This window comes from Mya arenaria, chromosome 14, assembly GCF_026914265.1.
Source record: "Mya arenaria isolate MELC-2E11 chromosome 14, ASM2691426v1".
Taxonomy (NCBI): domain Eukaryota; kingdom Metazoa; phylum Mollusca; class Bivalvia; order Myida; family Myidae; genus Mya; species Mya arenaria.
Window position 1 is genome coordinate 17091994 of NC_069135.1, and position 20727 is coordinate 17112720.

General features: G+C 36.1%; 1 protein-coding gene across 4 annotated transcripts in view; it reads left to right on the plus strand.

Annotated features, from left to right (window-relative positions):
• Nucleotides 1-20727, plus strand: part of LOC128215820 (protein maelstrom homolog) — a 35706-nt gene that overhangs the window by 6266 nt on the left and 8713 nt on the right. For all 4 annotated transcript variants that reach the window (XM_052922429.1, XM_052922431.1, XM_052922430.1 and 1 more), the window contains exons 6-7: nucleotides 884-925; nucleotides 18925-19058. In XM_052922429.1, coding sequence (XP_052778389.1) covers nucleotides 884-925; nucleotides 18925-19058 — 176 coding nt within the window. The remainder of the gene's footprint in view (nucleotides 1-883; nucleotides 926-18924; nucleotides 19059-20727) is intronic.

Below are 20727 nucleotides of genomic sequence, written 5' to 3' on the forward strand. Positions count from 1 at the left end.
AATTTTCATGCTTGAAGTTTTGTCCTGGGCATTTCTTGTAGAATATAAGAGTTATCAACTTGAAACTTCATATGAAGATAGATCTCATGGAAGGCAAGTGCAGTGCACAAGAACCGTCACTCTTGCTTCCGTATTTTTAGAGTAATTGCCCTTTGTTGGCATCTGCGTCCCGTTTTCACTTGTCCGGGGCATATCTCGTAAACTATTAGTGGTATCAACTTGAAATATTATATGTAGATAGATCTCATTGAGGGCAAGTGCAGTGCACAAGAACCCTGACTCTGCTTTCATAATTTTAGACTTATAGCCATTTGTTAATTTGCGTTGTTAATTTGACTGACTTAAGGTTTTTACCTTCTGCCAGTTCAAATGCCACGTACATTTGAAATTTAAATGGCAACATCATTGTCTATAAATGAATAAAATGCTAATCCAACAGCTATAATGTTGACAGTAAATAATTTGTCAGGCGACACATCCGACTCGCAGAGTTCTAGTGAATCTTATAATGCCAGAATAATGCAGACCTGTAGCACCTGGAATTAAGATTTTACCAATTTCAATCATACATACTTTACTTGTACTTATTGAAATAATAAATTTTGCAATATTTTTATTGCTTTAATAGGTTATGATGTTTACAAACAATGAATATCTGTAATATACATGTAAAATTAAGTTTAACCGCATAATAAATTGTTTTACTTCTATGATATGAATCCTTAAAATGTTATTTCACTTGAAATTAGTTAAAAATTTAAACAAAACTCTTTCAGATGTTTTCATTGACACCTGAAATATTAACTAAAACATGCAATCATGAATGTTCTGGAAAGATCCACATTTTATTTCTAATAGCACTGCTTTACTTTTCTTTTTCCAGGGCAGATCCCCCCAGGGTACAGATTCACCTGTATACAAAACAGTGAGTACACTCATTTTAGCCTGACTATTCAAAGAATAAGGAGAGCTATACTACTCACCCAAGTGTTGGCGTCACACCATGGTTAAGGTTTTGCATGCAAGCATACGTAGGTTAATATCTCAGCAACTACTTGATGTATTGCATTGAGGCTTTATACAATGGTACTCAACCATCCAACCTACTTAATTAACCAAGTTAGATAACTCTAGTTTGCATTAAATTCAAATAATGGCCCCTTTTTTGTTTGGTTTAAGCATATTTTATTGAGCAAAATTTATCAACATTTCAATACAAATACATAATCAAATTTCAGGATTGGAACGGTAGAAATAAACTAATAGAGTTCCTTTCCCTGTTATGATAAATTACAATTAGCATTTGAGGCGGATACTAGTGATGGAGTTATAATCATGTTAATATACAAGCTCATATTAAATAATGTTTAAAATTTAGGCAATTGAATGATAGACATTAAATGCAAAAACATTTATTGTAGAAAAAAACAACAACTTTATTCTAAATTAATCAACTTTATTGAGGTAGAAAAAAATATAGTATGAGAAAGAACGAAGAAGAAAAGAAGGAGAGGCAAAGTAAAAGATGTGTGAGTGTTGGTGGTTTGAGTCGATCACTGGCTTTCAAATCTATTTGACAAATAAATAAAACGATGAACTGCATCAAACAGAGTATTATTTTGCTCTTCAGTCAGTGTGTCATCACCATATAGTAAGCAACGGAGGGTAACTTCAGTTAGAGATTGAACAGTATTAAACATATTTTGTCTTTGTTCAGTAAAGAGAGGACAAATAAAGAGATAGTGGTATGTAGTCTCCTGTCTTCCACACCTACAAAATGGTGAGGGAACAATATTTTTAACATAGAGATGGTGATTCAGGGAACTACAATTGTTCCGTAGGCGAGTGTGCAGGACCTGAAGCCGGCCTTTCCCGTAATAAAATATTCTAAGTGTTTTGGGCTTATCAGAATAGAGGTATGATTTAAAACCAACGATATTGTTTATAGCCTTTGCGTCAACTGGAAGAGAATTCTGTGCAGATATTGTAGAAGGAAGGAATGAATTCATAAACAAAGATGTGCGGGCTCGGAAACTAGATATATTGGATGAATTTCTAAGTGTTCTTGATGAAGCTTGTCCTACTGTCTGGGGAACCAAAACCGACAAGTAATCTGGCGTAAAACCATTTTTCATTTTAAAGAAGAGAAGAAGTTTGTGTTTCTCGCGTCTAGTTCTTAAAGTTTCCCAACCAGATTCAATTTGTAGTAAATGCAGAGAAACAAGTCTAGTACAACCAGTAACTGTACGTGCACATTCGTTTTGTATTTTATCCAGTTCGTCTTTTTCGTATTGTGTACAATTATCCCAGATAGCATCTGCATGCTCCAAGATAGGCCTAATAAAGGAAAGAAATATTACCTCCAGAGACCGCCTATCAAGTAGATAACGAAGACGTTTCATTATATTAACTCTGGACCAGGCTTTATCTTTGATGTAGTTAATATGAGCATGCCAACTGCAATCATCAGAGAGAAAAATGCCAAGGTGTTTGTGAGATTCAACAGAAGGAATAGCTGTGTCGAACATATTCACTGGTGGGTGAATGGGTTTATTTCTTTTACGAGATATGACCATTGATTCTGATTTTGATGGATTGAACTTAACGAGCCATTTGTCGACCCAGAGAGATATTTTGTTAATATCATTCTGAAGTTTTAAGGCTGTAGACTGAGGGGAGTCGACAATAACAAAGAGACTCGTATCATCCGCAGAAAGGTTTATATTTGAATCAACCTCCTTAACAATATCATTGATGTATACGAGGAACAAAAGAGGACCTAGAATTGATCCCTGTGGGACTCCAGCTTTAATCTCAGATAATGAGGAAGTAGCTCCTGGAATTACAACGCCCTGAGACCTATTTCCTAAGTAATTGGAAAACCAAGACAGTATACGACCAGAAAGTCCTGCTTGTTCAAGTTTTTACAATAAACCACGATGCCAAACCTTATCAAAGGCTTTACTTATATCGAAAAAGACAACTCTTATTTCAAGTCCATCGTCGAGAGCTTGACAAAATGTCTTATAGAGATAAGTTAACTGGTTAACAGTAGAGTCACCGGGCATAAAACCTGATTGGAAACTGGTAAAGAAGCGTGAATCACGAAGAAAATTAAATATATGTTTAAATACAATTCTTTCAAAGACCTTTTCCATTGTATTAAGAAGAGAGATTGGGCGATAGTTAGAGGGGTTTGAAGGATCACCTTTTTTGAAGACGGCGCAGACATTTGAACATTTCCATTCTAATGGCATAACCGAAGAATGAAGCGAAACATTAAACAATTCACATAAAGGTTGGCTAAGTTGGACAGATGCTTCACGTAGGATACGATTATTAATGCCATCTGGGCCCGATGCTTTACCTGTCTTGAGACAATTAATTGCATCCTCAACCTCAGATGGTAAAATGATTAAGGATTCTAGTTTTCCTTGTTCAGCTCTAATTTCGTGTTGGGGAACAGCTTGACTAGAGTCGTCAACGTATGTTTGGCGGACAAAAAAGTCATTGAGAATATCCGCCTTATGTTGTTCATCCGTAACAAGTTCACCATCAAGTGGATTGACTAGTGACAAAATGCCCCTTGATGTTGTCGGAGTGATGAATGATTTTAAAGTTTTCCACCAGTCCTTTTTTGTTTGACATAGAAATTCTGTCAATACCTCAGCGAATACATCATGTATTGCATTGAAACTTTACACATAGGCTCCCAACCATTTAACCTTCTTATTTACACAAGTAAGATAACTCTTTCTCCCACCTCAGATGAATAGATCTATTAATTTAACCATGCTAGAAATTCTTATCTTGCCCACGGGCAAAGATAAAATGCCCGTATGGAACTTCTTTTAATGGTCACCACATTGTAATTACCTCCCTTGTTGAAGACTGTTGTCTGTAGTGTCTGTTTGAAGTGCATCATGGAAACCTTGTCTTGTGGCAATATTTAAAATGCTAGTTAATTATATCTCACTTCAAATGTCACCAGAAAACAGTTTTCACGCACCTTTCAAGAAATAATGCTTCACTCTTCTTTGAACTTTTTAAAGACTGATCAGACAATTTACATACTCTGAATCACTGCGCGAATATCCATGACAACCACGAATTATCGCATATTCATACGCAATTATTTTCACTAAGAACAAAAGAGTTCCAGCAAAAAAATACATTTTTACTTAATTTTGTTTAACTGAGGTGGGAGAAAAAACATCTACCATAGCCGCTCATGTAAGATAGGTTCATCCCGACCCTCGCGCAGGGTGTTTTGCGGAAACTCAGTAAACCTCGTTTCCGCAAAACACCCTACGCTCGGGTTGAATGAACTTATCTTACACTCTCAGCCATGGAAGATACTTATAATCTATCATATTATATAATTTCTGCCCCTTTATTATGCGACTTAGAAATTCTGGTTAAGGTCTTGCATGTTAGCACACATAGGATAATATCTCAGCAACTACTTGATGTATTGCATTGAGACTTTATACAATGGTATTCAACCATCAAACCTAATTGAATAACCAAGTTAGATAACTGTATTTTTCAAATAATGGCCCTTTATTATTAGACTTAAAAATTATGGTTAAAATTTTGAATGTAACCACATTTATGTTAATATCTCAGCACATCATCTTGCATTGAAACCTAGTCTAACAGTGATCCATGCATGTTTCGCCAAAATTTTTTAATCCTTACACTGAAAAGCGGCTAAATAGTCAAGCGCGCTGTCTCTGTGACAGCTCTTGTTATTTACAGCTAATGGTATCAAATCATTAAAAAAAAAAAATATATATTCTTATTCTGTAAATTTATAAATATTTATGTGACATTAATTTTGTGGATTTCATGGGTTTGCTTATCCACAAATTTAAGATCCAATTTTTTTTTTTACCTTTTATCCCAAATCACATTGTCTATACATTTATACAGTGAAAACTCACTAAACCAGACAAGGTTCGGACTGGGCAAAAATTTCCGGTTTAGTGAGGATTCCGGTTTAGTGAGGATTTGATGTACGGAGTAAGTTTACTCAAAATATTCACTTAGTTAACCTTTAAAGAGAAGTTGAAAACTGGAATAAAATAAAAACACATAAAGATAACATTTATTTTACATCAACAATGGTTCAAGTAACTTGAAATAATGCATGGAATATACATGTATATTCATTACAGATACAGTTTTTATCATTTCTGCGTTTTTATAATCATCTTTTTTCCGGGTCTTAAAATAAAACAACTCGCGTAATTTAATGCTTGTTAAGTATGTTTGATAGTTTAATTAACGCACCGCTCTAATTTGATTCAATCATAGAAGTCTTTAGATAAAACAACCCTCCAAAATGATCACTTAATAACCGTTTATAGTTCTTTATTTTCTGCAACAAACAAATTAATGTTTCAATCAATTTTCTTTTCACAAGTTTGATTATCGTTTGATTATCGCGCGGCAGTCAATCCACAGTGCAATCATCATTACGATTATTGAGTTAACATCTCAGGTGCAATATTTTTATGACGCACCAGCTGTCAAAACAAAGTGACAAAGTGACACGCGATTCGCGAATTCCTAATACAGAAAATCATTTTGACATGTTTGAACAAATATACGTCCGGTTTTGTGAGGTAAAATTACGTTGACAACTAACAAATTTTCTCGATTTTTTGTCCGGTATCCGGAATTCCGAGGTTCTGGTTTTGTAGGGATTATTTTACATTGAAAATAGAAGGGGAAAATCAGGACTCTGAAAAAAGTCAGGTATCCCGAGGATTCCGGTTTTGTGGAGATCCGGTTTAGTGAGTTTCCACTGTACCATAATGTGATAGGGTATACAGTTATTCATGCTGTAACGCGAGTCTAATATGGTGTTCCCAGCTGTGTGCAAGTCCAAATATATCCTGTATTGTAAAGAACATTATTTAATAACTTATTTATTCTATACCTTCATTATTCCAAATATTTGAAGAACGGTATGACTAAAATAAGAAAATAGGCTATTTTTCTCGAAAATAGCATTTTTGACGAAAATAAGGATCTTCGCAGAAATAAGATTTTAATAAAAATCTGAAAATAGGGTTAGTTTTGGGGGAAATAAAGTTATTTTCGCGAAAATAAGATTTTGGTAAAAATCTGAAAATAGGGTTAGTTCTGACATATTTTTCCCGCCCCCTTGCGCCCTTCTGGCCATTCAGATCATTGTTTATCACAAAGTACGCCCTAAAAGTATTTCATTGGTCAATATTGCCGTTTCCTAATCTACAGTTTTGTCAAAAATGTTATTTTCTCCAAAACTACCAGATTTTTACCAAAATCTTATTTTCGCTAAACATACCTTATTTTAGCCAATAACTAACTACATTTTTGTCAAAAATGTTTTTTTCGCCAAAACTAACCCTATTTTCAGATTTTTACCAAAACTTGTTTTCGCGAAAATAACTTTCCTGTAGCAGTGTCCACCAGACAATGATGTTACTGTTAATTCTACACACAGATAGCTGGATTTCACTCATTTAGAAAAGTGTGTATATACACGATTTGCATTACGCCCAACGAATAGTTTTTTGTCATTTTCATTGAAGCAAACACTAGCTGGTATTCTCCCTTGCCCCTAGCAGTGTGGTCATAGTGCCTGTAACAGTGTCCAGCAGCACAATGTTGTTACTGCCATTTCCACAAATTGCCAACTGACTCTCACCCAGCAATGCCAGCCCTTGGGGTCGTTCCAACACAGGGTTCTGAAATATGACCAGTACTTGTAGTGTTAAGCTCAGTTTAATCACAGAATCTTTACCACTATTGGACACATACATAAACTTTTGACTTCCTTTGATAATTTTCAGGTTTGAAAGGTCTTGGAAAAGTTCTTTTCCAGCTATTTTGTTGTCCAAACTGTTTAGTACAGTTCCGTTAAGATCCATCGCAGCAATTTTATTTTCCACTCCAAAGCAAACATACAGTTTGTAATCACAATAATCCACCCCTTTTTAGTTCCCTTCCAGCCTAATGTCCCTTTCTTGAGAGAGCTCACTGCCACTTATGACCAGAAACTGAATCCCCATCATAGGAATAGTGACAGCTGCCTTGGTAGGGGACAGGAGGCAAACACCCCATGGTTGGCCGGACAGCTTCACGTGAGACAGAGCTATGTTGTTCTTTGTATCTAGAAGGTTGACTTGTTTGATCTTAACAGAAAAATCAGTGACAAGTGCTTTGCCATCTGGTAGTAAGGCCATTCCACTCAAACAGGATACACCGAAGAGTCTGATGCTGATGAATGCCTCATGTCTGAACTTGGCCTTACTCAGGTCTAACTTTGGAGTTAGTGAACCTCCTACAGTCAGGCCTGTCGAGCCTAACAATGTAAATCAATCAATAAATGAATATAAAAAGAATTTACCTACGTGTTTCGGGAGGATTTTACATGATTTAATGTAACCACAATCAAAGAAACTTAAACATTAATATTTATACAGTCAAACCTGGTTGAACGGTCACCGCTTTAAAGGGCCACCTGCCTTATCGGGCCACTCCAAATTCCCCCTGTACATTCTTACTATATAAAGTATGTGCTGTAAGAGGCCAACTGTCTAACGCGGCCGTGGCCACTAATTTTTGACCCCGTGAAGCCATAAAAACACTAATTAGCGGCCACTAATCCCTTGTCACTGACACTTCCGCTAGTAATTTTTGCCAATACACAGCTTAATTGATACTGAAGTTGACAGAAAAGAACAACAGCCTCAGATATTTCCGTCATCCAATGAAAATGCATATAACATCACACGATTACCATGCATGTTTACTCATTGAGAAATCATGTTTATAACACGTCGGCGAAAGTTTTGATCAGAATTGAAGATATTTTAAAAATTATGGAGTTAATTGTCAAATAGGGACAAAGAACGCTGGTTATAATAATTATGTATTTACAGTTTGCACTGTCACTTGATGGTGTGAAACAAGTTACGATGTGTATTCATTTCCGTATTAATTACCAAAATGCACGGCTTTTTACTTCTACGAAGGGATATATACATTGCATTGTTCGTGTTATTCTTTTTAATTTTGATTATGGCTGACAATGATACAAATCGGAAGTGTTTAACTCTAAAAGAACATGTCGAGTGTATTAAATTATCAGGAAACGGTCATTACATGCAAGAAGAAGTGTGGACGTACTCAAGTCAATTTCTTGCTTATGCTAACAAAGGAAATCCAAACGCTAAAAAACAAAGGCAACTTACAGGAAACGAGGAACTCAATGAACTTGTGTATTCATGGTTTTGACTCACAGAGTGACATGCTTAACATGTTAATGTCAGCTCAATGTAAATGCACTTTAAAAAAGAGACAGAAGTTAAGCAAAAGAAAATGACAGATTACTTAAGAAATGTACATGTAGTTGTGTGGACTAATTTTCTTTATTTATTTTCTTTATGCTGTTTATTAGCTTTCATCTATTGCATTATATTTGTAATTTTTCTACATTTGTATTCAACCTTCTTTAATGGTAATGGTGATACTGATTATGGTGTGAGGTGGTCGTTAAGATATGTAATCGACCTCTGTTTGAACAAAGCCAAAGTGTCAGAAAGGTCCAACCTGGACTAAGTGGCCACCTGTTGTAAGCAGCCACTTTTACCTTTCCCAAAGGTGGCCTGTTAAAGATGCCCTCTTACTCCCAAATAAGATTTACCACAATTAATATTATTGTTTTAATATTCCAAAAAGGATTAATAGATGTCAAAAACAATGGTTCTTATGAAGGATACCGAGTTTAATTTGAAAGAAATGAGCATATAGACACGGTATTCTACCTTATGAGACTATAGTAGACCACAGTAAATCTTTAAGCATTCACCAATCATTTGATATTTTTTACGCTTTCTGTTATTAAATTCACGGTTGCAATCATGTGGTCAGTAATTCATCTTTTCCATAAATGCATTATTGAGTAAGTACATGTAGTTAAAGGTATATCAGTTAAAAAATATGTTTTGTTATACATGTATGTGTATTAATTTTGAATATGAGTGTCACTTTAATACAGGTTTGACTGTATATATATAAAATACAATATCCTATATAGATAATGACGGAGGAAACATAACTAATAATGTTTGAAACAATGTAATTGAATAGTAATACTAAATTCATTTGTATGATTAATGCATAAATTAAGTATCAATGTATTTAAGTATTAATGGGTTTGTAGGTAATCATACAGTTTCCATTATAAGAAATGTGGCTATGTATTCACCGGAGGGGACATTAGTCCCCTACCGTTTCACTGGAGGGGACTTAAGGTTTACCTTCCATCCGTCCTTCCTTCCATCCGTCCGTCCACAAAAATCTCGGTCCGGCGATAACTCAAAAAGTATCAACTAGGTTAATGAAACTTAGTATGTGGAAAGAGAGCAATATTGAGATTATGCACGTTGGTTTATTTTTATTCGTCAGACAAGGTAATGCAGAGCTATTGCACTTGACATTAAAAATATAGCCAATTTGGTCCTGTGATAACTCAAAAAGTATCAAAGCTAGGTTCATGAAACTCAGTATGTGGATAGAGGGCAATTTGTCGAAAGTAGACATGGGTGATCTGGTAGGTTTTACGGCTAAAACTGATGCATTTTGATCAATAAAGTTTACTTTAAATGCCATTAGGTCACTATCACATGGGCTGGGGTGTCTTAAACAACTTTGATTTATTTGTAGGATTAAGTTTGCATGGAGATTCTCTTGAGACACGCTCATCCTTTTCACAAGGCTTTAAAATGGTAGGGGACCCTTGGTGCCCACTGCACGGCGCTTTTGTAATTTGAGGTTTAAAAGATTTGCTTGAAGTTGTCATATTTACCGAGCAAGATTTGAGCACACTTACCATATATTTTCAACTTAATGCAAAATTAATTTTAAAAGAATTAAATTATTAGTTTAAATGTTTAAATTGAATTATCTACCGTACAAGTGCATCTTTTAATCAATATTGGTTAATTCCATTGCAGCAACATAATTCTAAATATAGATTAATATTTTAGTTTTTACAATAATTAGTGATCTTTATTTTTTATAGTTGTGAGCGACTTTTAAGTGTGCTCAAATCAGACGTCAGTTTGTCTTTACGGAATTGGAAGGTTTTGATTGCAGTCCATTTATTCATACTGGCAAGACTTAATTGCAGCTGTGGTAGTTGGTGTTTGGATTGTTGTGCTGTAGTGAACAACTGGTTCATGTTCCTTTCCTGTGATTTCATCTTTGATTTCATACTGTCCAGCTTGGTCTTTACATCATAGCATTGTTTCTTGCAAGTATGAAGAATGTCTTCATTAGCTTTCTTGATTCCATTAATTATTGTGACCAGTTCTTTCTCTCTTTTGTCAAAGTATGCTATCAGCTCATCTCTAGCTTGCCTAATTTTCTTAATCTCTTCTGCTGCTTCATCAGAAATTATCTTTAAAGCATTTTCAATGCCTTTCTGAAAGCCTTCTATTGGCCTTGCTTGAAGTCTTGAGCAATGTCTGGAATGTAGTCAATCTTGCAGTTTCTGTGGTTAAGTACGACACAGTCTCCACAGTTTAAAGCATCATGTACTGGACAGAAGAACTTGATGACTTTACTGGAGTGGTGGGGACAAGGCTCTGTACATCCTTGATCCTCATGCTTTGTGGTTGGGTAGAAGGAGGGCATCTTGTCGTTGCCAAGCACCACATGGTTTTGTGTGATACCCAGTTTCCTGTGGACTCTGATGCAACTTGAGCATAGATACTCTTTGCAGTTGTTACAGAAACCATTTCCGTGAATGTGGCTCCCATCCCTGGTGCATGGTATGCAGTAAATTGTAGCATCAGCTGATGAAATGTCTACATCCTTTGGCCTTTTTCTGCCAGAGACCTCCATTATGACTGAAGTTAAATAGGGCTGAAGTTTGCTGAGAGCATTTGTGGAAGTGTGTCTGGTCAACAGTTAATGAAAACTGTGACTGGTCAACAGTTAATGAAAACTGTGTCTGGTCAACAGTTAATGAAAACTGTGTCTGCTGGTCAACAGTTAATGAAAACTGTGTCTGATCAACAGTAATGAAAACTGTGTATGCTGGTCAATAGTTAATGAAAACTGTGTCTGCTGGTCAACAGTTATTGAAAACTGTGTATGTTGGTCAATAGTTAATGAAAACTGTGTCTGCTCGGGTCAACAGTTAATGAAAACTGTGTCTGCTGGTCAACAGTTAATGAAAACTGTGTCTGCTGGTCAACAGTTAATGAAAACTGTGTCTGCTGGTCAACAGTTAATGAAAACTGTGTCTGATGGTCAACAGTTAATGAAAACTATGTCTGCTGGTCAACAGTTAATGAAAACTGTGTATGCTGGTCAACAGTTAAATACTCAGTCATGAAGATTACAATGTTGGTTACACATTACCAATACAATACATTTGATTGAGTGATATTTCGTATACAAAAATCATTGTTGATTTATTGTTTAAGAAATGACAAACAATTTGTTAATATACTTCTTTATTAAAATAACCTAAAACAAAATGACAGCGCTTGTATGCATTCGGAAAATAGCACAGATTGTTTGATAGCGGGTCGAGTAAGCAATGCAGCAATCGAATCTGATGAGAGACATTTTCGAATGGTATTCAGGATGTGTAAACCAGCAATTATATACACACCCAAATGAATTGCTCATTTTCTGACATCAATGTTTGTTACATACACATTCTCAATGACATTCTTTAACATTTTAGCGCTAATTGTGCTCCTTTGTCACCTAAAGCCGATGCCCGAGTGCATTTGAAGTATGGTGTGAAAAACTATGGCATGATCACAAGTTCGAAATAAGAATTGATAAATAGGTGCGAAATACCAAATCGGGACCGTAATTAATAGGAATGGCCAATGATTTCGGACTAGCCATCTCAGACAAAAGATTAAAAATTTAGTTAAACAAAGGAGTAAAATCGGGATCGATTTTTCTTTTGGAAATAGGGATAATTTCGGATAAACGGTGTTCAGAATAGCGGTGTTCAACTGTATATGAAAAGTGGAGAAATACAAAAGAAAAGGTTATTGAATGTAGGTGTGAAGTTGTTTTGTCTGTATTTCTGATAATTATTTGGATTTTGACTTATTCCAAGTAAGAAAGCTATTGTTGACAATCAACCAAATTAAAAAAAAGCTTTAAATAGTTGATTAATTTAATATAGCAATTTACCATGAAATTTTTCTCCATCCAAACAAAAGAGGTCACATTAACAGTGGGCGATTTCCTGGATGTCAGGTGATATTTTTTATTCTCAATTTACATCATTGTTCTCATTAGTTACCCGTGATCTTGATTTAACCTACTTATTAAATAAGATAGGGTTAGGTCTGTTAGATTAAAGCTATATTAACTAAGTAAGACCACACCAATTTTATTTATTTTTCTATAGATTCTGCGAGTTGTTTTTTAAGTGAGTGAGCATTTAAAAAAAAGAATATTTTTTTATAACCTAAAAAAGTAAAGCAAGCTTTTCATTTTATAATCAATATAAAGATGACAGTTTTAACCCATTTGAACACAATCTTGCACTATTAGACAATGAAAAAATTAAATGTTCAAATACTTGCTATTCACTTAATAGTTTTGTAAGAGTATGAAAAGAAGGTCAACCAAAGTTCTAAGATGATAATGACAGATTTTAAGAAAACTAACTCATTTTAATCAAAATAGTTTTAATCCTGCTGTCAGGAATGTGTTTGAAACAACTTATCTACCCAAATAACTTGATACTCATTTGCAATTTTATTTATACAATTAAGTTATGTATTTATTTTGGAAATTTAAAAAAAGAAGAAAGGTTAGTTGTGTGTTTTTGCATTTTTAGCTCACCTGTCACATAGTGACAAGGTGAGCTTTTGTGATCACTCTTCGTCCGTCGTCCGTCCGTCCGTCCGTTCACAATTGCTTGTGAACACAATAGAGGTCACAATTTTGACCTAATCTTTATGAAACTTGGTCAGACTGATCATCTCTATAAAATCTAGGTCAAGTTTGATATTGGGTCATCTGGGGTCAAAAACTAGGTCACTAGGTCAATTAGTAGAAAAACCTTGTGAACACAATAGAGGTCACAATTTTAGCCTAATCTCAATGCAACTTGGTCAGAATGGTCATCTCTATAAAATCTAGGTCAAGTTCGATATTGGGTCATCCGCGGTCAATAATTAGGTCACTAGGTCAATTAGTAGAAAAACCTTGTGAACACAATAGAGGTCACAATTTTAGCCTAATCTCAATGCAACTTGGTCAGAATGATCATCTCTATAAAATGTAGGTCAAGTTCGATATTGGGTCATCCGCGGTCAACAACTAGGTCACTAGGTCAATTAGTACAAAAACCTTGTGAACACAACAGAGGTCACAATTTTAGCCTAATCTCAATGCAACTTGGTCAGAATAATCATCTCTATAAAATCTAGGTCAAGTTCGATATTGGGTCATCCGCAGTCAATAACTAGGTCACTAGGTCAATTATTAGAAAAACCTTGTGAACACAACAGAGGTCACAATTTTGACCTAATCTTTATGAAACTTGGTCAGACTGATCATCTCTATGAAATCTAGGTCAAGTTCGATATTGGGTCATCTGGGGTCAAAAACTAGGTCAGTAGGTCAATTAGTAGAAATACCTTGTGAACACATTAGAGGTCACAATTTTAGCCTAATCTCAATGCAACTTGGTCAGAATGATCATCTCTATAAAATCTAGGTCAAGTTCGATATTGGGTCATCCGCGGTCAATAACTAGGTCACTAGGTCAATTAGTAGAAAAACCTTGTGAACACAATAGAGGTCACAATTTTAGCCTAATCTCAATGCAAATTGGTCAGAATGATCATCGCTGTAAAATGTAGGTCAGTTTGATATTTGGTCATTCACGGTCAATAACTAGGTCACTAGGTCAATTAGTAGAAAAACCTTGTGAACACAATAGAGGTCACAATTTTAGCCTTATCTCAATGCAATTGGTCAGAATGATCATCTCTATAAAATCTAGGTCAAGTTCGATATTGGGTCATCCGCGGTCAATAACTAGGTCACTAGGTCAATTAGTACAAAAACCTTGTGAACACAATAGAGGTCACAATTTTAGGCTAATCTTAATGCAACTTGGTCAGAATGATCATCTCTATAAAATCTGGGTCAAGTTCGATATTGGGTCATACGCAGTCAATAACTAGGTCACTAGGTCAATTAGTAGAAAAACCTTGTGAACAAAATAGAGGTCACAATTTTAGCCTTATCTTAATGAAACTTGGTCAGAATGATCATCTTAACATAAGCTAGGTCAAGTTCCATATTGGGTCAACCCAGGTCAAAAACTAGGTCACTAGGTCAATTAATAGAAAAACCTTGTGAACACAATAGAGGTCACAATTTTAGCCTAATCTCAATGCAACTTGGTCAGAATGATCATCTCTATAAAATGTAGGTCAAGTTCGATATTGGGTCATCCGCGGTCAACAACTAGGTCACTAGGTCAATTAGTAGAAAAACCTTGTGAACACAATAGAGGTCACAATTTTAGCCTAATCTCAATGCAAGTTGGTCAGAATAATCATCTCTATAAAATCTAGGTCAAGTTCGATATTTGGTCATCCGCAGTCAATAACTAGGTCACTAGGTCAATTATTAGAAAAACCTTGTGAACACAACAGAGGTCAAAATTTTGACCTAATCTTTATGAAACTTGGTCAGACTGATCATCTCTATGAAATCTAGGTCAAGTTCGATATTGGGTCATCTGGGGTCAACAACTAGGTCACTAGGTCACTAGGTCAATTAGTAGAAATACCTTGTGAACACATTAGAGGTCACAATTTTAGCCTAATCTCAATGCAACTTGGTCAGAATGATCATCTCTATAAAATTTAGGTTAAGTTCGATATTGGGTCATCCGCGGTCAATAACTAGGTCACTAGGTCAATTAGTAGAAAAACCTTGTGAACACAATAGAGGTCACAATTTTAGCCTAATCTCAATGCAACTTGGTCAGAATGATCATCGCTATAAAATGTAGGTCAAGTTTGATATTGGGTCATTCACGGTCAATAACTAGGTCAGTAGGTCAATTAGTACAAAAACCTTGTGAACACAATAGAGGTCACAATTTTAGCCTAATCTCAATGCAACTTGGTCAGAATGATCATCTCTATAAAATCTAGGTCAAGTTCGATAGTGTGTCATCTGCGGTCAATAACTAGGTCACTAGGTCAATTAGTACAAAAACCTTGTGAACACAATAGAGGTCACAATTTTAGGCTAATCTTAATGCAACTTGGTCAGAATGATCATCTCTATAAAATCTGGGTCAAGTTCGATATTGGGTCATACGCAGTCAATAACTAGGTCACTAGGTCAATTATTAGAAAAACCTTGTGAACAAAATAGAGGTCACAATTTTAGCCTTATCTTAATGAAACTTGGTCAGAATGATCATCTTAACATAAGCTAGGTCAAGTTCCATATTGGGTCAACCCAGGTCTAAAACTAGGTCACTAGGTCAATTAGTAGAAAAACCTTGTGAACACAATAGAGGTCACAATTTTAGGCTTAACTCAATTCAACTTGGTCAGAATGATCATCTCTAGAAAAATATAGGTCAAGTTCGATATTGGGTCATTCGCGGTCAATAACTAGGTCACTAGGTCAATTAGTATAAAAACCTTGTGAACACAATAGAGGTCACAACTTAAGCCTAATCTAAATGTAATTTGGTCAGAATGATCATCTCTATAAAATCTAGGTCAAGTTCGATATTGGGTCATTTACCGTCAATAACTAGGTCAATAGGTCAATTAGTAGAAAAACCTTGTGAACACAATAGAGGTCACAATTTTAGCCTAATGTTAATGCAACTTGGTCAGAATGATCATCTCTATAAAATCTGGGTCATGTTCGATATTGGGTCATCCGCAGTCAATAACTAGGTCACTAGGTCAGATATTAAAAAAACCTTATGAACACAATAGAGGTCACAATTTTAGCCTAATCTTTATGACACTTGGTCAGACTGATCATCTTTATAAAATCTAGGTCATGTTCCACATTGGGTCATCCGCGGTCAATAACTAGGTCACTAGGTCAGATAGTAAAAAAACCTTGTGAACACAATAGAGGTCACAATTTTAGCCTAATCTTAATGAAACTTGGTCAGAATGATCATCTTAACATAAGCTAGGTCAAGTTCCATATTGGGTCAACCCATGTCAAAAACTAGGTCACTAGGTAAATTAGTAGAAAAACCTTGTGAACACAATAGAGGTCACAATTTTAGGCTTATCTCAATTCAACTTGGTCAGAATGATCATCTCTAGAAAAATATAGGTCAAGTTCGATATTGGGTCATTCGCGGTCAATAACTTGGTCACTAGGTCAATTAGTAGAAAAACCTTGTGAACACAACAGAGGTCACAACTTAAGCCTAATCTTAATGTTACTTGGTCAGAATGATCATATCTAAAAAAACTAGGTCAAGTTCGATATTGGGTCAATTACCGTCAATAACTAGGTCACTAGGTCAATTAGTAGAAAAACCTTGTGAACACAATAGAGGTCACAATTTTAGCCTAATGTTAATGCAACTTGGTCAGAATGATCATCTCTATAAAATCTGGGTCATGTTCGATATTGGGTCATCCGCGGTCAATAACTAGGTCACTAGGTCAGATATTAGAAAAACCTTATGAACACAATAGAGGTCACAATTTTAGCCTAATCTTAATGCAACTTGGTCAGAATGATCATTTCTATAAAATCTAGGTCAAGTTCGACATTGGTCCATCCGCGGTCAATAACTAGGTCACTAGGTCAATTAGTAAAAAAAACTTGTGAACACAATAGAGATCACAATTTTAGCCTAATCTTAATGAAACTTGGACAGAATGATCATCTTAACATATGCTAGGTCAGGTTCGATATTGGGTCAACCCGGGTCAAAAACTAGGTCACTAGGTCAATTAGTAGAAAAACCATGTGAACACAATAGAGGTCACAATTTTAGCGTAATCTTAATGCAACTTGGTCAAAAGGATCCTCTGTATAAAATCTAGGTCAAGTTCGAGGTAGATGATTGTATAGAACAAAAAACTTCTTGTCTAAACCAACAAGACATTGGCATTTTATATGTGGCATAACCTAGTGGCCCGCTACCAAGATTGTTCAATTTGTGCACCTGTGGTGAAAAGAGGCTGGGTGTCACAAGTTTTACATAGGCTTATATAGGAAAAAACTTTAAAATTTTCTTGTCTGAAGCCACAAGGACTAGGTCTTAAATATTTGGTTTGAAGCATTGCCTACTGATAGGGTCATGTGGGGTAAAAAACTAGGTCAGTGGGACAAATAAAAGAGTGGCCTCTAGGGGCCATACTTTTCATTGGATCTTTATGATAATAGGTCAGAATGTTCACTTTATTTAGCAAAGCTACAGGTGAGCGATACAGGGCCATCATGGCCCTCTTGTTTAATATGTTCATTTCTTTCAGCAGCAAGCTATCAGTGCATGTGTTTGCAAAGGCAGCATAAAAGAAAATTAGGATATATATATTCTTGAATTCATCGTGACAGAAGAGCGCAATACATAAACATGCACTTGTATTGTAATGAGAAAGTATAGTAGAGCAAGCATAAGAAATACATACTATGATACACAAAATAAAGAAACTACATTGTAAATCAGCTTTTTGATTTATATCGTTTGAAATCACTCTAAAGGCAATGACATGTTCTTACCAAAAATGAACAGTTTATTAAGAATTTTGTTATGGTCAGGGAGTTGTTTATTTCCTCTACCTATTTTTCAGTCTTTCAGATCCAGTTTTGCTTTCTATACTGATTGCTTTTTATGACAGATATTTATACGAAATTGTTGTTTTTGTCAGTATTTTGTAAAAAAGCAACACGCTCAGGCAGCATTTTAGACTAAACAGTGAAACACATTCCTTTTGGCTTAAAGGGACTATACACCAGATTGGCACCAAACCATTTTTTTTTTTCGCTATTGTTAATTTAGATTCCAGATCGATAATCACTTGTCACTTTGGGTGTCAATTGCTCTTGCGGATTAAACAAACATTCAGATCATGCATTGAGGCTCCCTTCAGGTGATACCGACCCTCACACTGAAATTCTCTCGGGTCAAAACTGAAGCATACTACAAATTTATGATGCGTCTATTTTGGGTCATTTACGATTTCTGTGCGTCAAAACCCGGGAGCTGGGGTGACTTGAAAGCCCTGACTGTATAGCCCCATTAAGGCTTTTACATCATCGCGGTCATCAGGTAGAATTCTAGCTGTGATTATTATGACTATGATCATATAATAACCTATTCAGCAAAAAATTCTCAGTCAAATGATAGGTACATTATTTTAAATAACTGTTGAAATATTTCTTGAAGTTTGATTCCCATTGAACTGGATCAAGTGAAATATGTTTTCCGGAGGCTGCCATTTACCTTTACAAAAAGTGTAAATCAAGCAAACATCCTGTTTAAAACGCTACATTTCACAGCATGTTATTTCTACCCAAGCTCAGGACAACAACCCGACAAAAAGAAGTGTAAATCACCGCTGTTCAAAACGCTTTATTTCACAGCATGTTATTTTCTACTTGAGCTCAGGACAACAACCCGACAAAAAGAAGTGTAAATCACCGCTATTCAAAACGCTTTATTTCACAGCATGTTATTTTCTACTTGAGCTCAGGACAACAACCCGACAAAAAGAAGTGTAAATCACCGCTATTCAAAACGCTCCATTTCACAGCATGTTATTTAAACCCACGGTCAAGATAAGAACTTGACACACAGTAGTGTTAATCACCCCTGTTTAAATCTCTCCATCTCACAGCTTGTTATTCCTACCCTAGGTGATGACACCCACCAGATTCCTGTGGAAAATTTTGAGCAGGCAGATGGAAACTACACCGGCCTGTGGATCCACATTGAGAACTTTATCAACCCGAATGGAGAACTGTCCGAACACCCACCCCTCTACTGTCTGGTAATACCATTAGGGCCTTGGTAGAATTGAAGATGAAAAAACAAAAACAGAAATTCTTTGCAGTTTTAATTATGCCCCCCCCCCCCCCACACCAGCTCCCCCACAAGCTTGTCCGAGTGATAACCCAACAATTCCTGGACCTATGTTCATCGAACTTGATTTGAAGGTTGGACCTGATCGGTAGATGACCCATATTGATTCTAGGAGTCATTGGGTCAAAGTTCAAGGTCACATTGACCTTTAACACGAAAAGGTTGTCTAAGCTAGAGCGAATGATAACTCAACAAGGCCTGGACCTATGGACATCAAACTTTACATGGGATTGGGCCTGATCAGTAGATGACCCCCTTTGATTTAAGTGGTTATCACAACAAAGATCAAGGTCACAGTGACCTTGAACTTGAACACAAAAACCTTGTTTGTGTGATAACCTGACCATGCCTGTCTCATGGCCCTCAAACTTAACATTTAGGTTGGAGGGGTGACCAGTAAATGATCCCTGTTGATTTTGAGGTAATAGAGTAAAAGGTCAAGGTCACAATTCATATTTGTCATTAAAATTTACATCATATTTACTTATTCCCTGCTGCTAAAAGAATACATGTTTATATGCAAATATCAATCATCATCTGCACATGATTAAAACCTGTACCTACTATCCTCACACTTTGAATGGTCATTATTATGCCCCCCTTCGAAGAAGAGGGGTATATTGCTTTGCACATGTCGTTCGGTCGGTCCGTGGGTAGACCAAAGCTTGTCCAAGTACTAACTCAACAATCCCTGGACATATGGTGATCAAACTTGAGGTTGGGCCTGACCAGGAGATGACCCCTATTGAATTTCAGGCTCATCGGGTCAAAGGTCAAGGTCACAGTGACCTTTGATGGTAAAAGGATTTTAAAGCTTGTCCGAGTGATAACTCAACAATGCCTAGACCTATGGTCATCAAACTGATATGGAAGTTGGGCCTGACCAGTTGTAAAGTTATCACTTGGACAACCTTTTACCATTCAAGGTCACTGTGACCTTGATTTTTAGCCCAATGACCCCCAACAACCATAGGGGTCAGCAGGCTAAAGGTCAAGGTCACAGTGACATTGAATTGTAAAACGTTGTCCGAGTGATAACTCGACAATCCCTGCATCCATAGCCATAAAACTGGACTTGGGGTTGCGCCTGTCCTGTAGATGACCCCTTATGATTTTAGGGTTCATCGGGTCAAAGGTCAAGATCACAGTGACCTTGAACAAAAAAAGCTTGTCTAAGTGATAACTTGACAATGCCTGCACCCATGGCCCTCAAACTTTCCTCACACTTTGAATGGTCATAATCTTAAAACTGCCTCAACATCATCCAATGTCAGTGACAAATCAGTTGTCATTTCGGTCCATGCATTTTTCATTCAATCGTCCATATAATCCTGACAACAAGGTGCTCAGAGGGGGCATAATGTTTGACAAACTGTAAATCATCTCTTGTTTTAAAAGGAATCCAATATCAATGACAAATCAGCTGTCATTTGGGTCCATGCATTATTTCATTCAATTGTCCAAATATTCCTGACAACATGGCGCTCAAGGGGAAAAATGTTTGACAAACATCTCTTGTTATGAGTAAGTTTGCTGGTTTCTTACAAGTTAAGCTCATCTGAATGTACATCTATCAA